The sequence below is a fragment of the Pleurodeles waltl genome, chromosome 11 (genome assembly GCF_031143425.1).
Source record: "Pleurodeles waltl isolate 20211129_DDA chromosome 11, aPleWal1.hap1.20221129, whole genome shotgun sequence".
NCBI classification, from domain to species: domain Eukaryota; kingdom Metazoa; phylum Chordata; class Amphibia; order Caudata; family Salamandridae; genus Pleurodeles; species Pleurodeles waltl.
This window is the reverse complement of record NC_090450.1, coordinates 323,609,619-323,630,125: the sequence shown is the minus strand read 5'-3', so window position 1 is coordinate 323,630,125 and position 20,507 is coordinate 323,609,619. Positions and strand designations below refer to the sequence as shown.

Below are 20,507 nucleotides of genomic sequence, written 5' to 3'. Positions count from 1 at the left end.
GTAGCACACGTTTTTGGTAAATTTTCATGAAGATTTGTCAAACGGTGCCAAAGATAAAGGCAGGTCAAAAAATGCTTTTTCTATAGAAACATGGTCATAACTATAACTAACTACTGGCGACCGCCAGTAGGATATATATATTTATATATATATATATATATATATATATATATATATATATATATAATGTACATTGATGTGGAGTTAAGAATAGTAAATCTATACTTACCTATTTGCACTTGCTTTATCAATATCTTGGTCCTCGATATTTTGAAACGATATTCTGTTCACACTATATTTTTGTTTCTAATATTCTGTCTGCGACCCATGTGGAAATATGCTCATGTTTATAAACTACTTTATTAGGTTCTTTATTTTATAATATTTGACACACACTGGGATACCGGAAAATTATGAAGTGATGACTCTAAGGGCAATTACAGAAAAAGGACAAATAGAAAAAATGAGAGTAAGAGAGAAAGCAAAGCAAAAGAAAGAAGAAAGTCAAAATGTGGATGGAAAAAAGAATGGATGGAGAATTAAAGGAACTATTATTTGAATAACGAAGAAAACGTGAAAGGATTCCATTGAAGGGTGAAAAGAAGGATGAGAATGGATGGAGGGGTGAAAGGATAGCTGGAACAGTAAAATGATATGTCAGTGAAACGGTGAATGCATCAAAAGTTGAAGAATCGACACCTCGGAAGAGTGAAAGGATCAGTGGTTGAAAGGATGGATAGAAAGTTAAATGGGGGTATTGATGGGTAATTGCATGAAATTAAAGTTGTCTCTTACCAGCCTAATCTCTTGGTTTGCATCCTTTTGTACCGTTACAGATTCAGATACCTGTTACTATGCTGTTGCCGTGGTTAAAAAAGAAAGCAACCTTTCACTGAAGCAGTTGCAAGGCAAGAAGTCCTGCCACACCGGCCTGGGGAAGACTGCTGGCTGGAATATCCCTATTGGAATACTGCTGAAGAAGAAGTATCTTTCATGGGATGGCCCAGAAAATGAGCCCGTTGAGAGAGGTAAAATGGGCATTTTGATTACTCGAGATTAGTACATTTCACTGCTAAAAGTGGCTCGTTGTTTTATAAAGCCCACTTTGAGATTCTACCTAAGCCTTGGACCGCGCCTTCGTGTGTTAACTCAATTTTCCGTGCCTTCTTTAGCTGTAGCAAAGTTCTTTGCTGCTGCGTGTGTGCCTGGGGTACAGAAGGAGCCAAACCTGTGTCGACTGTGCAAAGGGAAAGGGAAGGCGAAGTGTAGCCGGTCCGGGAGCGAACCCTACTACAACTACAATGGTGCATTCAGGTTTGTGGCGTCCTAGATTCTTTTTATTGGCCCTCACTTCTTTTGGGTTTTTGGGATTTAGTTAGCATTTCACAGAATATACATCCGTAGCAGAACAAGCATAGATTGTCAGCTTGAATAACAAAAGATCAAATGAACAACACATTCTTCGCATCCTATCATCTTGTCCTTCATAGTTACAAACATGCAAACCGTTGGGCTCGAATAAACCAATATTATGAGCATGCTGTGAATCACTGAACAATTACTATACTAGTGTGTGTCAATTATTATAAAATAAAAAAACTGATAAAGTAGTTTATAGACGAGAGCATATTGACACTTGTCACTGACAGAATATCGGAAACACAAATATAGTGTGGACAAAAAATCAAAAAGGCAAGTGCAAATAGGTAAGTATAGATTTGCTGTACTTAACTCCACATCTATGTACCTTGAAGATAAATATGATATATTTATATACATACCAATAAAAAAAACCTTCTTTCAGGGTTACAGTCATGCATAAATTCTGCAAAAAAAGAAGACAGAACTCTGGGTTGTTCCCAGGTTTAGGTGGAGAGCAGTTCCAGTAAGGAGCATCCTGCAACACAAACACACTCTAGAGTTGCTCACCAAAAAATGTCTAGCTAGCAAAGTTTTTAAACATGGGATTAGCACAGTGGTATTCACACCATGCTAGACAGAGACAAAACCATTTGCCATTTGTACAGTAACATTTTTAAGCATATGATTGGCAGAGTGCCATCTTCACTGAGCTGTAAAATGTCAAAAGCCATTCATCACTTCAGGCACAGTATTACAGCTTTCAACTAGTAAAATACCAGCCAAGCCAACCAGGAATGAGTAAAAGAAAACAACACGTGTTTCGCTATTATTTAGGGATATTTCTAGTAACTGTAACTCGTGACCTTAGGTAACTATAACTTGCGCCCCCACCATGCAGTTTTTTCATCAGAAAGTTTACAGCAGATATTAAATTGATATTATCAATGAAGTTATTAAAGATGTCCAGAGTGCTGTCATTTGTGGGGTAATTAGCTAGACAGGCTAGTTATAGTTAGGGCAGGGGTTATAGTTACTTGAGATAACTCTAACTAAAACAGGTAAATTTCTATGGTGTGATACGTTTAAAATGTGAGCCTAACTATAACGTCCCTATAACCTTCGGTTTCTTAAGTGAATTTCTATGTTTTTTTATTATATTTCCTAACTATGATGTTCCTGTAGCCTTTGTTTTTTCAGTGAATTTCTATGGGTTTTTTTTTAAACGTAAAGTAATTTTCATTACTATACATTAATCCAACGCGCATGGCATTTGGCCAGGCATGTCGGCATTTGGCCAGGCATGGCGGCAGTTGGCCGCAGAGCCCCTGCAGTCAGGCCCTGGAGCGAACCCCTATAACCACCCAACCCTGCACAATGTGAAGCGGGTGTTTGGCGCAGGGCGTGGGCTGCGGCCGGCCCCTATACTAACCAAATCCTTCGAGGCACCCCCTCCCCAGGTCGATTTTGGCCCAGGAATCCTATCTCTGGGGCCTGGCCCAAACTTTTAAATTTGTTGGGGGTGGGGTGCTGCACTGTCCACTTCCATGGCCGATCTCCACCCCAGGGACTCAATCCCCTGGGTCCCAGCCTAATTCTTAAGGGAGACCAATTGCCCAGGACCCGGGCTTTTAATATTTATATTTTTGGGGGGATGGTGGCCACCCCCCCCTCCCAGGCCAATCTCAGCCCGGGGAACCCATTGCCCAGGGCCCAGCCTTTTAAAATTTATATTTTTGGGGGCAGGGAGTCCACGTGGCCGCCCTCCCCAGGCCGATCTTGCCCTCTGGTACTCCATCTCATGGGGCCAGGCCTAATTATTACTTCTTTATGAGGGAGGGGGCCACGTGGCCTTACTCCCCAGGGCTGATCTCGGCCACAGATACTCCATCCCCTGGGGCCAGGCCAAATTATTACTTCTATTTGGGGACAAGGGGTCGCTCTGTGAGAGCACTTGTTTCCTCTGTCTCCCTCCCTGCATCTTTGCAGGCAGGGAGACAGAGGAAACCCTTGCTCGCAGTGAGGGAGAGCTGTTTGACAGCTCTCCTTTGCTTCAACCAGAGTGTTTGCTTTGACTTGGTGGGAGCTGTCAAATCTGCTGCCAAGCCAAAGCCATGTCTTGGGGGTGGGCACCATGTGACATAGCAGGAGCCAACCCTGAGTGGTGGCGGTCCCCAGGGCCATCAGTGGCACCAGGAGGGGGGCCCCTCTAACAAAAAGAGTCCCAGGGAGGAAGTAGTCCCCGGGCTGCGAGGAGGCCTCGCAGCCCCCCTGCATAGATTTACAATAAGGCCTGTGCACAGTCTTTTTATAAAACGTTTTACTGCAGATATCACATTGATATTATCAGGGATGTTATCAAAGATGTCATGAGTACTGTAACTTTTGGGGTAATTAGAAGTGCTTGGCGAGGGTGCGAGTTATAGTTACCCTAGGGCACCAGTCATAGTTACTTAAGATAACTCTAGCTATAACAGGTACATTTCTATGGTTTTGTATGTTTAAAATGTGAGCCAAACTATAACATACCTGCAACCTTTGTTTTTTTCAGTGAATTTCCATGTTTTTTTACAATTCTATTTCCTAACTATAACATCCATGTAACCTTTGTTTTTTTTCAGTGAATTTCTATGGTTTCTTTAACGTATTGTAATTTTCATTACTATACATTAACCCAACCACCACCGCGCATGTCCTTTGGTCAGCCAGGCCCTGAGGCCAACCCACTACAAGAATCCAACCTTGCGCTGTGCATGGCCTTTGCCCGTGTGCAGCAGGAGTTGCCCTCTGGGCTTGGCCTGCATCTAGACACTGCAGCCAACCCCCCTAACCACCCAACCGCATGCTACGCATGGCCGTGCATGGTTGGAATTGGCCGTAGCCTGTCTCTCTTGGTGTGAGAATAGGGGTTAGAGGCTGTATCTGGGGTGAGAGTGGCTGTGAGAGTCTCTGTCTGAGTGTGAGAGTGCATGTATCAGTGTCTTACTGGGTGCATCAGTGTCTGTGCCGGTCTGTGAGTGGATGCATGAAAGTTTAAGTGGGTCTGTGAGTGGGTGTGTGAGAGTCTGAGTGGGTGCACGAGGGTGTGAGTGGATCTGCAGGTGAGTATGTGTGTCTGAATGGGTCTGATAGTGGATGCAGAAGGGCCTGAGTGGGTGTGTGATTGGGAGAAAGCTTGAAAGAGAGAGAGAGAAAGAGAGGGAGAGAGGAGGAGATTTTTTTAGGCTTTGATGGATGATATACTTAGAATGACATATTTCTGGACAAATTATAAAGAAAAATGTATTTGTCAATTAAAAGGAGTGAGATCACCTTTCAGTTTGAACCTTAAACTTTAGAATTTTAAAAGAAATTAAAGAAGGAAAACAGCCATGGGCACAACTGAAGTTGTACCCACAACTTTCAGTGCAAGGGGATGTGACTGTAACCTTTAGACCATAGGTGGCTCCTTACTTTAATGCTTCCAGACATACCTATGACAGTCAACCCCACACGTGATTGGAAAAAATGTGAATGTTCCATTACTAGGAAGGTTTAACAGTCATAACACCAGTAAATGAACAAACACACTGCCAAGCAATACTAGAATTTGAACCTTTAGCCTACTGAATGATAGCACAAGACTGTGATCATTAGCCCAGAAGTGACTCTGTTAAGCTCTGCATCCAAACCTAACTATAGATCATTGCAATGACAATCTTTCTCTCTCTCTTCCATCTCATTATGGGATGGAAGAGAAAGAGAGTGACAGGACCCGTGGGAGAGCCTGAAGGCCCCTGCGATCATAGCCGGCTCTCCGCATCTGCTTGGTGGGACCTGTCAACTCCCACCAAGCAAAAGCAAACAGATATGTCCCGGTGGTGGGCACCCTTGGACATAGCAGGAGCCGGCCCTGGGGATGGTGGTCCCCAAGGCCATCACTGGCTCCTTGAGGGGGGCCCACGTGGTCCCCCCTCCAACTGTAAATTTGGCCCCAGAGAAGTGGGGGTCCCTGGGGCAGCAGGGGTCCGAAACTGACCCCTTTCTTTTTTTCATGTTTGCCTTGGGGAGGTGACGGTCCTTGTGGCTGTGGGGGAGGGCAACGTGGCCCCCGCATTAGATTAAACTAGAGCCCTGGAGAGGTGGTGTTACTTGAGGCTGCAGGGCCCCCCTGAATTAAATGAAAAATAAGCCCCGGGAAGGTGGCGGTCCCCCAGGTACTGAAAAGCACAGCAGGGGGGCCCGCGCTCCCCCTTCTTTATTTTTTACTTTGCCCCCAGGACCTGGACCACCAGGGGGCTTTAAAAAAATTAAGCGCAGGAGACCACGTTTGATTTTTTTAAATGTTTGCCACAAATTCATTAATTTCTTAAATTTGCAGCAAAAACGTTTTAAAAATATGCTTTTTTGCCCTGGTTTGGTCCCTCTGGGACCCCAGCACCAGACCTAGGGGTCTTTACACTGGCCCCTTTTCTTTTTTTCACACTTTTTTTTTGGCTTCACCTAAGTCCCAAAATGGCTGCCAACACTTCCTGGTTGAAGTGTTGACAGCCAATCAGAGCTGTGCATTCACCCCCCACAAGCTCATCATTATTCGTGAAGGCTTTGTGGGCAGAGATATACAAATTTGGATTTTCTTAAATATCTCAAAAACTACTGAACAGATTTACACCAAATAAGCAAAAGTGAAATCTGTGTACCGAAAGCTAGCTTTTGGCCAAATTTGGTCTAATTTCATCCCATCAATCAATCAATCATTGCATTTGTAGAGTGCGCTACTCACCCGTGAGGGTCTCAAGGTGCTTGAGGATGGGGGGGGGCTGCTACTGCTCGAACAGCCAGGTCTTGAGGAGTCGCCTGAAGGTCAGTAGGCCCTTGGTCTGACGTAGGTGGATGGTGAGAGTGTTCCAGGTCTTGGCAGCGAGGTAGGAGAAAGATCTGCTGCTGGTTGTTGTCCTGTGGATGCGTGGGACAGTGGCGAGGACAAGATCGGTGAAACAGAGCTGACAGTTTGGGGTGTAGAAGGTGAGACATCATTGAGGTATGCTGCTCCGGCGTTGTGGAATGCTTTGTGGGCGTGGCTTAGGAGTTTGAATGTGATCCTTTTTTTGACAGGGAGCCAGTGTAGGTCTCTCAGGTGGGCTGTGATGTGGCTGTGGTGGGGGATGTTGAGGATGAGGCATGCAGAGGTGTTCTGTACCCATTGCAGTCTTTCCTGGAGAGCCGCCGTGGTTCCCGATTAGAGAGTTTTGCTGTAGTTCAGTCTGCTGCTGACGAGGGTCTGGGTAACCATCCTTCTGGTTTCGGTAGGGATCCACCTGTAGAGCATGCGGAGGGTGTTGAAGCAGAAGGATGAGACGGCATTGACTTGTTGGATCATGGAGAGCGATGAGTCAAGGATTAAACCCAGGTTGCGGGCGTGGTTGGTGGGCGTTAGTGCTGGCTCCCAGTGTGAGCGGGCACCAAGATGTGTCCCAAGCGGAGGGGGAGGGGCCAAGGATGAAGACCTCTGTCTTATCTGAGTTTAGTTTTAGTTGACTGTTCTTCATCTAGTTGGCGACGGCCTTCATACCTTCGTGGAGGTTGGTTTTGGTGGTGGTGGGTGTTTGGTGAGGTAGAGGATCAGCTGGGTGTTGTTGGCGTAAGAGACGATGTTGAGGTTGTGAGATCGGGTGATTTTGGCGAGTGGTGCCATGTAGATGTTGATGAGTGTCAGGCTGAGGGAGGGGCCCTGAGGTACGCCACAGATGGTCTTGGTGGCTTCAGATAGGAATGGAGGGAGGCGGACTCTCTGTGTTCTGTCGGAGAGGAAGGAGGTGATCCAATCCAGGGCCTTGTCGCGGATCCCTGTGTAGTGGAGGCGTGTGCGCAGGTTGTGGTGGCAGACGGTGTCAAAGGCAGCCAAGAGGTCAAGGAAGATGAGGGCTGCGGTTTCGCCTTTGTTCAAGAGGTTCCAGATGTCGCGGTGGCATCGATGAGAGTGGTATCGGTGCTGTGAGTGCTGCGAAAGCCAGATTGGGACGGGTCCAGAGTGTTGTTTTCCTCCAGGTGGTGTGTTAGTTGCCTGTTGACGATCTTCTCGACAACCGTCGCCGGGGACGGAAGCAGCGAGCTGGGCCGGAAGTTTTTGAGGTCCTTAGGATCCGCATTGGGTTTCTTGAGTAAGCCGTCCAGCTTTCCGGGAAGGTGGCGGTCTTGAAGGAGCTATTGATGATCACACGGAGTTGGGGGGCGATGATGGAGCTCGCTCTGTTGTAGATGTAGTGCGGGCAGGGGTCAGATGGAGAGCCGGAATGAATGGTGTTCATTATTTTGGTGGTGTCAGCATTGTTGACCTGTGCCCAGGAGAGCAGGAGGTTGGTGTGGTTGGGGGGTGGTAAGTTGGAGGTGTTGGTGGCTGCTGGTGGGGTCTTGTTGTTGAAGCTCTCGTGGATGTCTGTGATCTTGCGGTGAAAGAAGGTGAACATCCCATGGTTCAAGCTGTAGTAGTTTCTTAAGGTCCTATGGGAATCAACATGGGAAATGCAACTTTTTTGACCCCCCTTTTTCTCTGCCCCTGCTTGAAGGATCACCCTGAAACTTTTCGTGTGCAACAAGAATTACCTGGGCACTTCGTAAAGATTCATCAAGTTGCACCAAAGATACAGGCAGGTCAAAAAATAGCTTTTTCAAGCCACTAGGTAATATATTGTCAAGGAACATGTATGTGGAATTATATATTGTAAAACTTTGCTTACCTTCACAATATTTTTCTCCTCAATATTCTTGACATTATTGCCCTCATTACAACATTGGCGGTATTGACCGCCTATCGCCACAGCAACGGCCCCCAACATACCGTCGCCGTGGCTACGAGCCACCCACCCGCATTATGACCGTAGATGGAATTCTGCCAGAAGGCTGGTGGAATACTATCGACGGTCATGGCGGCTGACGCCGGTAAGGTGGCACTGCTGTCAGCAGCAGCGCCATGCCAGCAAAACACTGCTGACCGTATCATGAGCCATGATACGGCCTGGCGGTGTTTTGCTGGCAGTCACTGCTGCTGGCAGCAGCACTGCATCCGTCTCCTGCCGGAGGACCCCCTGCAAGCAGGTAAGTTGGGTTTTAAGGACAGGAGAGGGGGTTAGGGGTGGTGTGTGCTTGTGTGGAGGTGTTGTGTGGGGTGTGTGTCTGTTTGGTATGCATGCATGTGGGTGTGAGTCACGTTGAATGCATGCATGAATGACTGAATGTGAGTGTACGTGTATGTTGTGTGTTGTTAATGCATGTGTGCGACAGTGTATGTTGGTGTGTGTTGCGGTGTGTGGGTATGTATGTGTGCATGCGTGGGTGGATGTGGGTATGCGTGTGTGTATGATTGTGTATGTGTGTACGTGTGGGTGTGTAAATGTGCGGGGCAGGAGAGGGAGGGGGAGGGTGGGGAAGGACTCTGGGGAGGGGAAGGGGGCCAGGAATTCCCTGGCACTGATAGTGCCTACCACCATGGTTTTCGTGGCGGTATGCTTGTCACAAAAAACCATGGCAGTAGGCGGGGTCATAATCCCGAGGGTGGGATTGTGACGACCGCCTGGCTGGAGACCGAAGTCTCCAGCCCAGTGGCCGTTACCACCCTGACGGGCGGAGAGGTACATTGGCGGTTTGACAATGTCATAATTTGGGAAAAGGTACCGCCAGCCTGTTGGCAGTACCTTTCCCTAAATTAACACTGACCACCAGGGTTTAATGAGGGCCTATATTTGTACCACCATATTTCTGTTTCTGATATTCTGTTTAACCACCTACACTTGAGAACAAACATTCACTAAAGAACAACAATAGCTGGGCGGTTTGAGAATAACAGTCTGTGGGGTGACACAAGGCTGGAGGTGAGGGAATAATGAGCACCTCATGTTTGACGACTCTGTTGTGGAGGAGCTGAGCTGTCTGAGAAGCCCCACTTTAGAAAGGTTTAAGAGGAAGTTTGTTCCCAGGTCTCAAATTGGGGGGGTGGGAGGTGTCCATATGTGTACCTCCTCAGGAAATGTTAGGCTTCTCTTGGGTTGTGAAAGGGGGTCTGGCTACATCAGAGATCAGGGGCCGTGGGCTCCTTTTCTGCCTGGTCATGTGGGATACTTTGGGTATTCAACGAGGCATCCTCTGATAGTTCAGGGGATAAAGGATCATCTTTGGGTTCTTCCCCCAGGGCCACCAGTAACCTATCCCAGCTACTGAATTTTTGAGAAGGTCCTTACTCTCCTCTCTGTGAGGTACCTTAAATTCAACTTGGGCACAAACAGAACCACAGAGCACCAAGATTCAAAGGAAGATGGCAGGGATGGCTTCCATTTACAGATCATCCCTCTATCTACCAAAAAAAGGTTCTAGGAAATGGGCCATGGCCATTTGTTTCTTTGGGCCTGGAAAATCCCCAATGAACTAGTTTCCCAGATGGGCAGGAAAGGTATCCCTGTGGACAAAGCTCTGAACATTTTGCCACGGTAAGAGGAGAGAGATGAGCAACTCCAGAGCATGTGCTGAAAGTCAGCAGGGAATAAAGAATCAGCACAAGAACCAGTGGCTCCCTGAACCCACAAAGTGGAAACATGGGTGGATCTTGAATTGGAGAGAACCAAATGTATTAGTTCAGGAATTCATAATGGCCTGTCATTTGCACCAGTCTCATGGAAAGCAGTTTCCAAGAGCCACCTAGCTAACCAATGTAGTTTGTCTGCTAAATAATATACCTCAAAATTAGGTCCCCCCATGGCACACTGATCGAATGGGAGCTTCAAAGTGGCCTGTGCAACTCTTGCCACCCATCAGCCCATATTAAATTTCCCAGGCTGTCATCTAGGTCCCTGAAGAATCATTGGATCAGGTACAGTGAGAGATTTTTGAAGCAGTACAGGAGTATTGGAAGCATCACCAACTTTGTAATATCGAGTGAAGTTCCCACATCCCACCAGATTCCCCTCTTGTAGGTCATCCTCAGTTTGAAACATGTTTCTACCTGAGTATCGGATTGCGGTACTCTCCCATTGTTTGAAATTATCCCGAAGATGCTGCCAGAGGAGTGAGGGGGCAGGGCATTTTGACTTAAGGGGAAAAGCATGATTTTTCTTTGTTGACCAGCAGGCCTATGGCCTGCCCAAACTCATCTGATATAGGGGTTATTACTTTAACGCCTAAGTGGGGGTCCTTCAGATATAGAAGGATATCATCCTTATGAAAAGGAATCAGATGGACTCCACCTGGAAGGCTCCATTGCTACAGCGAACAGAAGGGGGAAGCAGGCACCCCTGTACCTCTGCCGACCCAGTTTGGCTCAGGTATACATCTGTTCAATCTAACTTGAGTACGCAAAGAGGTTAACCATATCAAACGCTTTCTCCAAGTCCAGAAATAGGACTCTTGCATATGACCATGAGCCTGGAGCCCCCTCCATGATCTTGTTAAGTTTTCTGATATTATTGGAGGTGTTTCTTCATGGAGCAAAGCTATTTTGGTCAGTATGAACTAGGAGACCCAGAAACATGTGGACTCAATCTGCCAAAACCTTGCTGAGTGTTTTATAATCTGTGTTTTGAATGGGAATTGACCTATAAGAAGCTGGGCCAGCCGGGTATTTATGTGGCCAAAGAGGCCTCCTGTAGTGAAGAGTGTAAAATACCTGCTTCAAGAGACTCTGGGCATAGCTGTGACAATCTGGTGACTAAGTTAGTGAAATATGATTTATAAAATTCAATAGGAATGCCATATAGGCTTGGAGTCTTGCCTGTAGCCAGGTCTTTTATAGCATTTTTGAACTCCTGAGGAGTAATCGGACTGTGTATTTCCTCCTGGAAACCAGCCTCTACCCTGAGGAGGTGTAACCCACCAAGGATCTCCGGGGCCACCAACAACAACTGGTGTGGAGTGGCATTATATACTTGACTATAAAATTTAAAAATTTAAAAAGCAGTTGACAGAATGTTTATTGAGAATTGACTATGGAACACATCTTATCGTGGAGTGCAGTGATGAGAGATGTTTAGTGTCCGAGTACAGGATCTAGGCCAGGAGTCAATCCCATATATCCAGTTCAGAGTCTGTGTGGTTTACAATGCCTAGTCAAGATAACAAAGTCTTTTAATTAGCATTGCTTCCTTCTCATTAACGTCTTCCATGGTCACCCTAGCAAAAATATCGGACATTGCCTTATGTTCATATAATTGTCCGACCCGGCTCAGGTCACTCTCCAGAATCTTTTGAGTACTCACCATGGTCTGGATACAATATTCCAGTCACCACTTTATCAGCACCTTCCACTCCAACACTGTAGACAAGGCTGAGCCCTCGTTGCTATCAGAATATTCAGTAATTTAGGATGCACAGGTTTCCCTGGTGGCCCTTTCTTCCAACACTGAAGCAGGGAGCCTCCAAATCGGGACCGGAATGCATGGTCTTCTCCAATCCAGGCCAAAGACAATAGGAATATGATCAGATATAGCTCTGCCCAAGTAATCTACCATTTTAACCATAGGGGATGGCCCCGGTGTGCAGACCACACTATCCAAGCACACATCTAAATCATGTAGGAGAGAATAGAAGAAGTAAAGATGAGAAAGTCTGTTATGAAGCTGCTAGATGTCAAACATTGTTGGGAGAGTGGGATGGGATCTGTCAAGAACCACATCAACAATGCAATTGAAGTCACCACTGAGGAACCAAGAAACAAGTACAAATAACTGATCAAGAAAGACCTGTTGATTTGTATGTGGTTCATATATATATATATATATATATATATATATCCTACCTATAACCAAAGGCGTCCCCATCCAGTTTACCCTGAAAAATATACGTCTGGGTATGTAACTGACTTACCTGACCCTCTCTTACTTTTGTCTCCTGCAGATAAAAATAAGAAACCACAATCTTGTAGCTATTTCAGTTAAATCAGAAACATCAGAAAATCAGAAAAATAAAACAAAACAAACAATAACTTAGAAAACTCGTAGGGTCATTCAAACTGTCTGAAAGATATGATTGGGGTGGTGTTAGAATGATGCCTCTAGGCTGTAAGCAAGAGCAGCATGAACCTGACTTGCTGAGATGTTCTAAACATGAGCCTACTCAAAAATGTTACAGAATGAAGCAAAAGCCCTTGATGCGTAGACACTCATGAAGGACCTGAGCCTCTGTTAATATTCCTCATAGGGGGGTGGGGCAGAGCGTCGGAAACGGCAAAGGTGTTGTGTATCCATGAAGAGATCCCATTTATGGCCTCATCCTTACTCTATTGGACAGCAGAAGAAGTTATGGTCTTTCTTTTATGGTCGAAAGAAACACCAGACGATTAACTGGATATGAGAAAGGTTTCTCGTCTCACTATGGGGGCTTGAAAAAAAACAGTGCTCGCAGCAGGTTTAAGGGATGAGCTATATAAGCTCACTAATGGTCTGTGGGGTTATGAGAGAGCGGAGCCCTCCTGGTCATTGGCAGGGACGAGGTCTGTGAGAGGACCTGTAACTTTGAAGATTCAAAGGAAAAATTGGGTAGTGGCATGGATTGAACTCGAAATACAACCAATGTCAGCAGAGCTGCCCAACAATCACTCGGAACTTTTTCTGGAGATGAAGGTTGTGCCATTGAGCAGGTTTTACTGAAGGGTCCTCTGGGATGATGGCAGTTCTTCCTGACATCATACTTGGCCCAACCAGCAGCGTCCGTTGGTTTAGAATTGGATCCATGGGTCTCCACCGAATCACAGGCCATTTCTGGTTTATTGTCAAGTATAGTTTGAGTCGGGCGAGAAACAGTAGGGATTATTGTATGCCTTGTTCCCTTTGTTTTTTTACCCCCCAAAAGGACACTTGCTGACATTGGTTTATAGTGTATAATCAGGTAACAATATACTGAGGTGGTTATCCTTTATAGGATTTCCTATTTGGCATACAGCACTAAGAACGGCATCTCAGTCCCTCTAATGAAGGATCCTGACGACTATAGGTTGCAGGGGCAGAGTGAGTGGGTAAGTGACAAGCAGGGCAAACTGGGGATCAAGACACATTCTTTAATAGAAGTCTTCAGGAACTCAGCAGTCCCAGACACCTCAGTTCCCTTCGGCATTACAACCACACGGATCTTGTTGTTCCATGAGCTCCTCTCCCCTTACTCCACCATGCCCTTCAAGAAGTGCACTGTTCTGCGGGGTCCTACATCTGTTGTCATTAGTGCTGAGCTTGAGATTGCAACTCTTGAATTGTTTTTCACACCTGATAGGCTCTGTCTTTCAAGTTGGGATGATCATCACACGCCAATTTTGGTTCTAAGGAAATTCTAGAAGAGTCAACTTCAAGCAATATCTGATCAAGTTTGTTAATTTCAACAGTTCTGTGTTGGTGCAGAATCAGTTTTTCTTTGACTTGTCTGCCCCATTTAATAATATAATTTTAAAACAGGTTATGTATGAGAAATTTGCTTTACCCCTCTATGTGCACTTGCAATGATGAGCCTGCCACTAACCACTTTCTTTGAAGCATATTACTGACCCAACTGATCTCAAGCAGGAGAAATAGACAGGTTTGTATAAAATGTACCTATACTGCTCTTTAGACAGCGAGGTAGGCTCACAATAAACAGTTCAGTGTTCTGTCCTTGAAAGTATACCTCGCGTGTTCCTGTCAAGTCACTGGTGGGACAGCATGAGCAGTCTAATAGCCTGGAGTTTAAACATGAAGCACTGAGACTCAAAAAAGTAGCCCACCAAGTCTTCCTAGTGATGAATGACACTCTCAGAGGGAGGTCTCTTCCAATATGGGGTATGTGTTTGAGGGGGAGAACATTCTAATTTCTCATAGTCAAGTCCGATACTCATATGGTAGGTTCAGCATCTCATACTGCAAGCTTTAAAGGTGAATGGGTGGTCAAAGTGCATGCACCAATGTCGATTTCTCATGGGTGAAAGGACTTATAGTCATCACTTTCTTGATCATTTGTGTTATTGTATGGCATGATCTTGGTACTGCAGTCTCTCCCAGTTTTTCAGACAGGAAAAGGAGGTAGAAGGCCAAGAAATTTTACCCTGGGGCCCCCCTGGGCAACCCAAGGCCAATGGAAATGATCACTGCTCTTGGAGGCCACTACTGCTATGGCAAAACACTGGTAGACTACCTCACACTCACCTTGAAGGGTTCGGCCCCCCAGTTAATCACAGCACATTGTGCATGCTGAAATGAGCAGCGTACCTTTTGGCATGACCTGTTGTTTATTCATTGCCCCCTGATATGCGCCTTCTACATTCTCTGGCCAGAGGCTATAAATGAATGGTAGGAAAGACCACACAGAGTCTTCCGCCCAAACTGTATACTGAAGTGAGTGTTTCCCATTATTCCAGCGGGGCCCTCACCATACTGCAGCACAGCTTAGTCATTGGCTCCGCTGACTGGGCCATTACATTGGCGACGAGGGTCCCGTGCTCATGCACCTCACCTTGGAGGTGACCGGCAGCACTGTGCATCGCCTGTGTCGGCGTGAGCAGAAGCTGCACACTTGAAGTTTGGCACCTATCATCATACCTCCTGCACGTAACCCAGGCGCTGCAATGTCGACAGGGCCCATATGCCGTTTGGACCTGTCCTCAACTCTGTTGCCGCTTGTGCCAAGCAGCCTGCATGACGCTTCAAAGACAAGACATTGGGCCTACCTCCCCCATGGCCTTCTAACTGCCTTTGGGGCCGCCTTGGAACCTGCCCCTTGCAGCTCATCGGAGCAGCTTTGGGCCAACAGCAAGCCATAAGGCACCAACCCCAACCATCCGCATCCATTCAGCCACCCTATTCAGTGCATCAGTTGCAGTGAGGACTCCGCTGGACCCTGGGCACCTGCCATGTGCACCTAACAGAGCATTTTGACTCAAGTGAGTGTTCTTCCATGAATCACCATACATATGGGGGGGTATTTATACTTCTTTTGTGCCGAATTTGCGTAGTTTTTCTTGACACAAATTCAGTGCAAAACTAACTCCATATTTATACTTTGGCACTAGACCAATCTAGCGTCAAATTTATGGAGTTAAAGTCATTTTTTGGATGTGGAAACCTACTTTACATCAATGAGATGCAAAGTAGGCGTTCCCGTGCAAAAAATGACTCTATGGCCTTAGCGCCATATTTATCCCCCTGTGCTAAAATCATGCACGGGATGGAGGAGGGGTCAAAAATAGTCAACAGCTTGCTTTGCACCATATTTAAACACCTGTGTCAGAGCAGCCATTAGGGGAGCTGTGGGCCTATTTCCATGGTGGAACACCATGGAATAAGCCCACAGGTGCCCTCCCCAGGCCCCAGGGGCACCCCCCAACCACACCAGAGGGACAGCGGAGGATAGGGGACCCTATCCCAGGTAAGTATAGGTTAGTTCAGGTAAGATTCTGTTTTTTTTAAAGTGCCATAGGGGACCCTGAAATGAGCCCCCCTACATGGACCCTGTGTTGGCCATTGGGGTGGGGGCATGTCTCCTGTCTTTTCTAAGACAGGAGTCATGTGGTATGGATGGTTTTGCATCAGAAAATAACTCTAGGCAGGTTAGAGTTTTTTTTGTTTTACTCTAACCTGCCTAATGTCATATTTTTGGTGCAAAACCCCCTTCTTCCATACTGCCAGCCCCACCTGACTAACGTCTTTTTTTTTTACGCTAGCCTACCCTTTGCTCTGGCTTGCACCATTCCATAAATATGGTACCAGGCTGGTGCACAGAAATGGTGCAAGCCAGTGCTAAACTTTTTGGTGCAAAACTGCCTTAGTGCAGTTTTGCACCAAAAAGTATAAATCAGGCCATAGTGTCCTTCCTGCTGTGTCCAGCATGTTTGCGTGCACTTTGCTATTTGGGTGCTTCCTGCACACCATCAAGGCCTGTTACTGCCCTACACCTCCCTGGGAGAAGCCTGCCGCCATCCTAAGTGCTGCTTCACATGCCCATCCCCATCTGAGATGGCAAGCATCAGCCTGAAGAAGGGTGTGACCACCGAAAACCGCATGTTATGCCATCAAGGCACCAATAGTAAGCCCCATGCCCGCCAATCGTGGCAGACAACCCAGTACCCCACTCTCACAGTGGTAGGAGCAATCCCACCTTTCAGCAAACTGGCAGACCCTGCCATAGAGTCCTCTCATTGGAAGATATGGGTGGGGAGACTAGAAAATAGAGGTGTGCCGGGAGCTCCACTCTGCTGGTGGAGCTAACGGAGTTTTTGGAACTCTGCACTCCACTTGGAGTGTGGAATTATCCCAAAAACTCTGCTAGCCCCGCCAGTGGAGCGGAGCTCACTCGGTGCGCGCTGCAGTCTGAGCTGCAGTCTGTGCTCCATAACTGGGCTGCAGCAGGCACCGGAGCAGAGGAGGGAGGCAGCCGTTGGAGAGAACTCGTCGTCACTGTCGGAAGATGAGGAGAGGAGGACCTTGGGGAGACCCAGGTAAATCCTTGTCTCTTTTGTTGTCGTTATTTGTGCACAGTGGTGCACAAACAAGGACTGAAACTGCATCTTTTTCTGCCTACTGCCCTGACCTGAATTCAGACCAGGGCCATGGGCAGTGGAAGCTGCCATTTCAGGCCTCTTGTGCACCGGCCTACCCTTTGGGCAGTGCACACTGGGCAGGCTGGTGCACAAGAGGCTTAGCAGTGAATCAAAGCTGCCATTTCAGGCCTTTTGTGCTCCAGCCTGCCCCTTGTGCACTGCACATGGGACAGGCTAGTGCACAAGAGGCCTGAAGTGCCACCTTTCACTGACCAGGCCCGACCCAGCTTAGCACTTCCAAGATGGGTGCATTCAAGAGGACTCTGCGGGGCACGGAACACCGGCTTTACAGAATTCCACTGAGTTTTGTTTCAACTCCGCAGAATTCCACGAAGCCGGACTTCTTTCACTCCGCTCAGACCTAGAAAACTAATTTGTTGTCATTCATGAATGCAACAGAGCTGTGAAAAGGTCTTCTCTTACACTTCGGAGGAAATGAAATATACAAACTCTTAAGACACCCCCTGAACACCTGCGCAATTGATGACAATGATGCTCAGTGAGGGCGCTTAATGCTCATTTCGAGACACAACTGAATACCGACTTTTAGCACTTTAAGCTCCGCCAGGCATGCCAGCAAGAGGGAGAATCGATTGATCAATTCTACATCCAGCTCAGGGAACTTGCCAGCACATGCACAGCAGACGCCCAACTCAAAGAGATAAGGGTGCAAATTATCTAGGGGTGCCCAAGCAAAACGCTCAGAGGCCTCACCATGAGGCAGCCAAACATTAGCCTGGATGACATCTTGATAATGGCATGTTCACACGACCTCAAGCTACCAGGGCCCCTGAGATGGATATGGCAATAACACAAGCACTGGAAAAAGACCCCACTCCGCGCCGATGCTCTACAGACACGGAACATAAAGGAAAGACCTAAGATGTACACCCCGCGAAGCACCGAGAAAGCTGCATGTACTGCAAGTAAAAAGAACATGCCCTGAGGGATTGCCCTGCACAAGGACGGATATGCTCCAGCTGTGAGAAGAGGAACCACTTTGCAACTGTCTGCAGAGGAGGTACCCGAGGAAAAGCATCAAGAGGGAGACGCGCCTCCATTAGAGCGCTGAAACAACTGTTGCTGGAAGAGCCACCATCACCAGAGACAAGTTGCTATGCATCAAAATACACCCTGGAGACTCATCACCCGATGATGAAGAGCTTTTCCTCTTCTCATTTACAAATGATCTGAAACCTCACGGAGGCCCTAGCCAACCTCTGTGATCGAAGTAGGGGGGTCCCAGGTCAAAGCCCTCATAGACACTGGTGCCTCAGTCAATGTGATGGGTGTGTAGCAATACCAGCACCTTCAACCACGCCCGACACTGGCATCCTCCCATACAAAGATCTTTGCATACAGAAGCCTCACACCCTTGCCACTGAAAGGATGCAAGACTGTTAGTGTCAGATCTGAGGACAAAGATATTCAAACCATATTCCACGTTGTTGACAGGGAAGCTGACATCCTTCTTGGCAGCCATTCCACAGAAGATTTAGGACTAGTTGTGTTTGCTTAAATCCTGAAATCTTTCCAGATAGAAGAACTACTGAGTCAGTTCCCAGGACTGCTCATTGGCCTAGGGTGCCTAAAGGCCTCACCAATTTAACTGCACAATGACAAGTCGATAAAATCATTACCCTAAGACACTGGCGTGCTCCTTTTCACCTCCATTCACTAGTGGAGCAAGAACTGGACAAGCTGGAGAGCCAAGGTATGCTAGAAGAGGTGTCAGGACTGACCCCATGGGTGTACTCCATAGTGACATGGAGAAGCCGAAGCAGCCAGGGAAGAAACAGCTATGTATCGTCATGCATTTCGCAAACAAAACATTAAAGAGAGAGCGAGACACACACAAAATGTTCACCATAGGCAACATAATCGCTGACCTAAGTGGCTCCCGTTGGCTTTCCAAACTATACCTAAATACCAAATACCATCAGTTGTGCCTGTCTGAGGAGAGCAGGTATATTACCACTTTGTCAACACACCTAGGACTGAGGCAATAAAAGTGTATTAACTTTGTCATCTCCTACGAGGTGGAGTTGTCCACCAAGCCATCCTGGAGACACTATTTGGACTCCAGGGCATCATGAACATCCTTATCTACTCTACCACTGCAAAAGAACACCACCAACATCTGAGAGCCACCCTCAAGCGCCTGTCGGAGTACAGTTTGACTCTTCACAAGGAGAGGTGCTCATTCTTCCAGACATCTATCCAATTCTTCGGATATGTCTTCAGCCAGGAGGGTGTGCAAGTTGACTAGTGGAAATCCCAGATAAAGCAAGCACTGGTGCCGAAAACTGTAAACGAAGGGCGGAGCTTCCAAGGAATGACTACTACTGCGGCAGGTTCCTATTCACTCTAGCCAATTTAGCTGAGTGACTCCGGGCCCTCACCAAGGCTGACATTCCCTGGTTATGGGGTTCCAGAGAAAAGGAGGTATTTCAATCCCTCAAAGAAATGCTGCTGTGCAAGATAACAATGACATATTTTGACCCAAGAAGAAGACGGAACTCATTGTAGACACTAGTCTGGCAGGCCTAGGAGCCATTCTGACCCAACAAGTAGCCCCAAAGCTATCATGCAGACTGAGAAGTTCTATACGAGGATTGAGAGAGAAGCCCTCGCAATAATATGGACCTGTGGACATTTTCACCTCTACCTCTGTGGAAGGCCCTTCAGAGTGGTCACAGACCACCAACCACTCATTCTGTTGTTCAAAGGCACTGCTGCGTATCCTCCACCATGGATTGAACACTGGGCATCCAACCTCAACACTACTGCATGGCAGTAGCTTACCTCCCCAGTGCCAGGAACCCCACAGATTTTCTGTTCTGACACCCACTGCAACATACTGATGACAACACAACCATTGATGAGGCAGCTGAGGAATATGTGCAGATGTTCATCCACAGCGCCTGCCCCTGAACACTTGACCTGAAAAAGATTTTGTATGCCACCACTGATGATGCCATGTTGACCTAAGTGAAACACGCTCTAACTGAAGGGTTCCTGACAAGACTTCCTCAAAAGTGCCAATGGCTAGGCAAGCTGGGAAAAGGAAAATTGACAAATTTCTGGAGGGTCCACAATGAACTCAACTTGACCCAGGATGGTCTCATTCTTCAAGGACACAGGCTGGTGATCCCTAACAGCATCCAACAACAAATAACAACACTAGCCCACAGGGGGCTTCAGGGCACAGCAAAATGAAGGTGCGAATGTGCGAAAATGTGTGGTTTCCCTGTCTTGAAGATGCTGTGGATGATCTTCGTGAGGCAGTGCCCAGCCTGCCAACTGATGGGTACACCTGAAGTGCCAGCAGGAGTCATGATGGAAGAACCATCCACCATGCCCTGGTCCAAAGTCAGTCTTGATTTTGGGAGCTTCCCAGACAGGAGTACCATCTTGGCCCTGATAGATGGGTACTCCAAATATCCAGTTGTCGAAGTCATTGACTCTGCAACTTTTGCTAACGTCATTCCCATCCTAGAGAAGATATTTGCAATGTTCGGACTTCCCAAAGAAATTAAGACTAACAATGGTATGTCCTTCCAAGGGATAGAGTTCCACAACCTACTGGAGCGATTAGGCATACAACATCGACGAATCACCCCACAGTGGT

The 20,507-nt window shown here is 47.0% G+C and overlaps 1 protein-coding gene across 1 annotated transcript in view; it reads left to right on the top strand.

The window, feature by feature from the left end:
• LOC138265670 (serotransferrin-A-like) overlaps positions 1-20,507 on the top strand; it is a 478,400-nt gene that overhangs the window by 153,031 nt on the left and 304,862 nt on the right. Inside the window, exons 4-5 of the mRNA XM_069213586.1 lie at positions 837-1,028; positions 1,173-1,314. Coding sequence (XP_069069687.1) covers positions 837-1,028; positions 1,173-1,314 — 334 coding nt within the window. The remainder of the gene's footprint in view (positions 1-836; positions 1,029-1,172; positions 1,315-20,507) is intronic.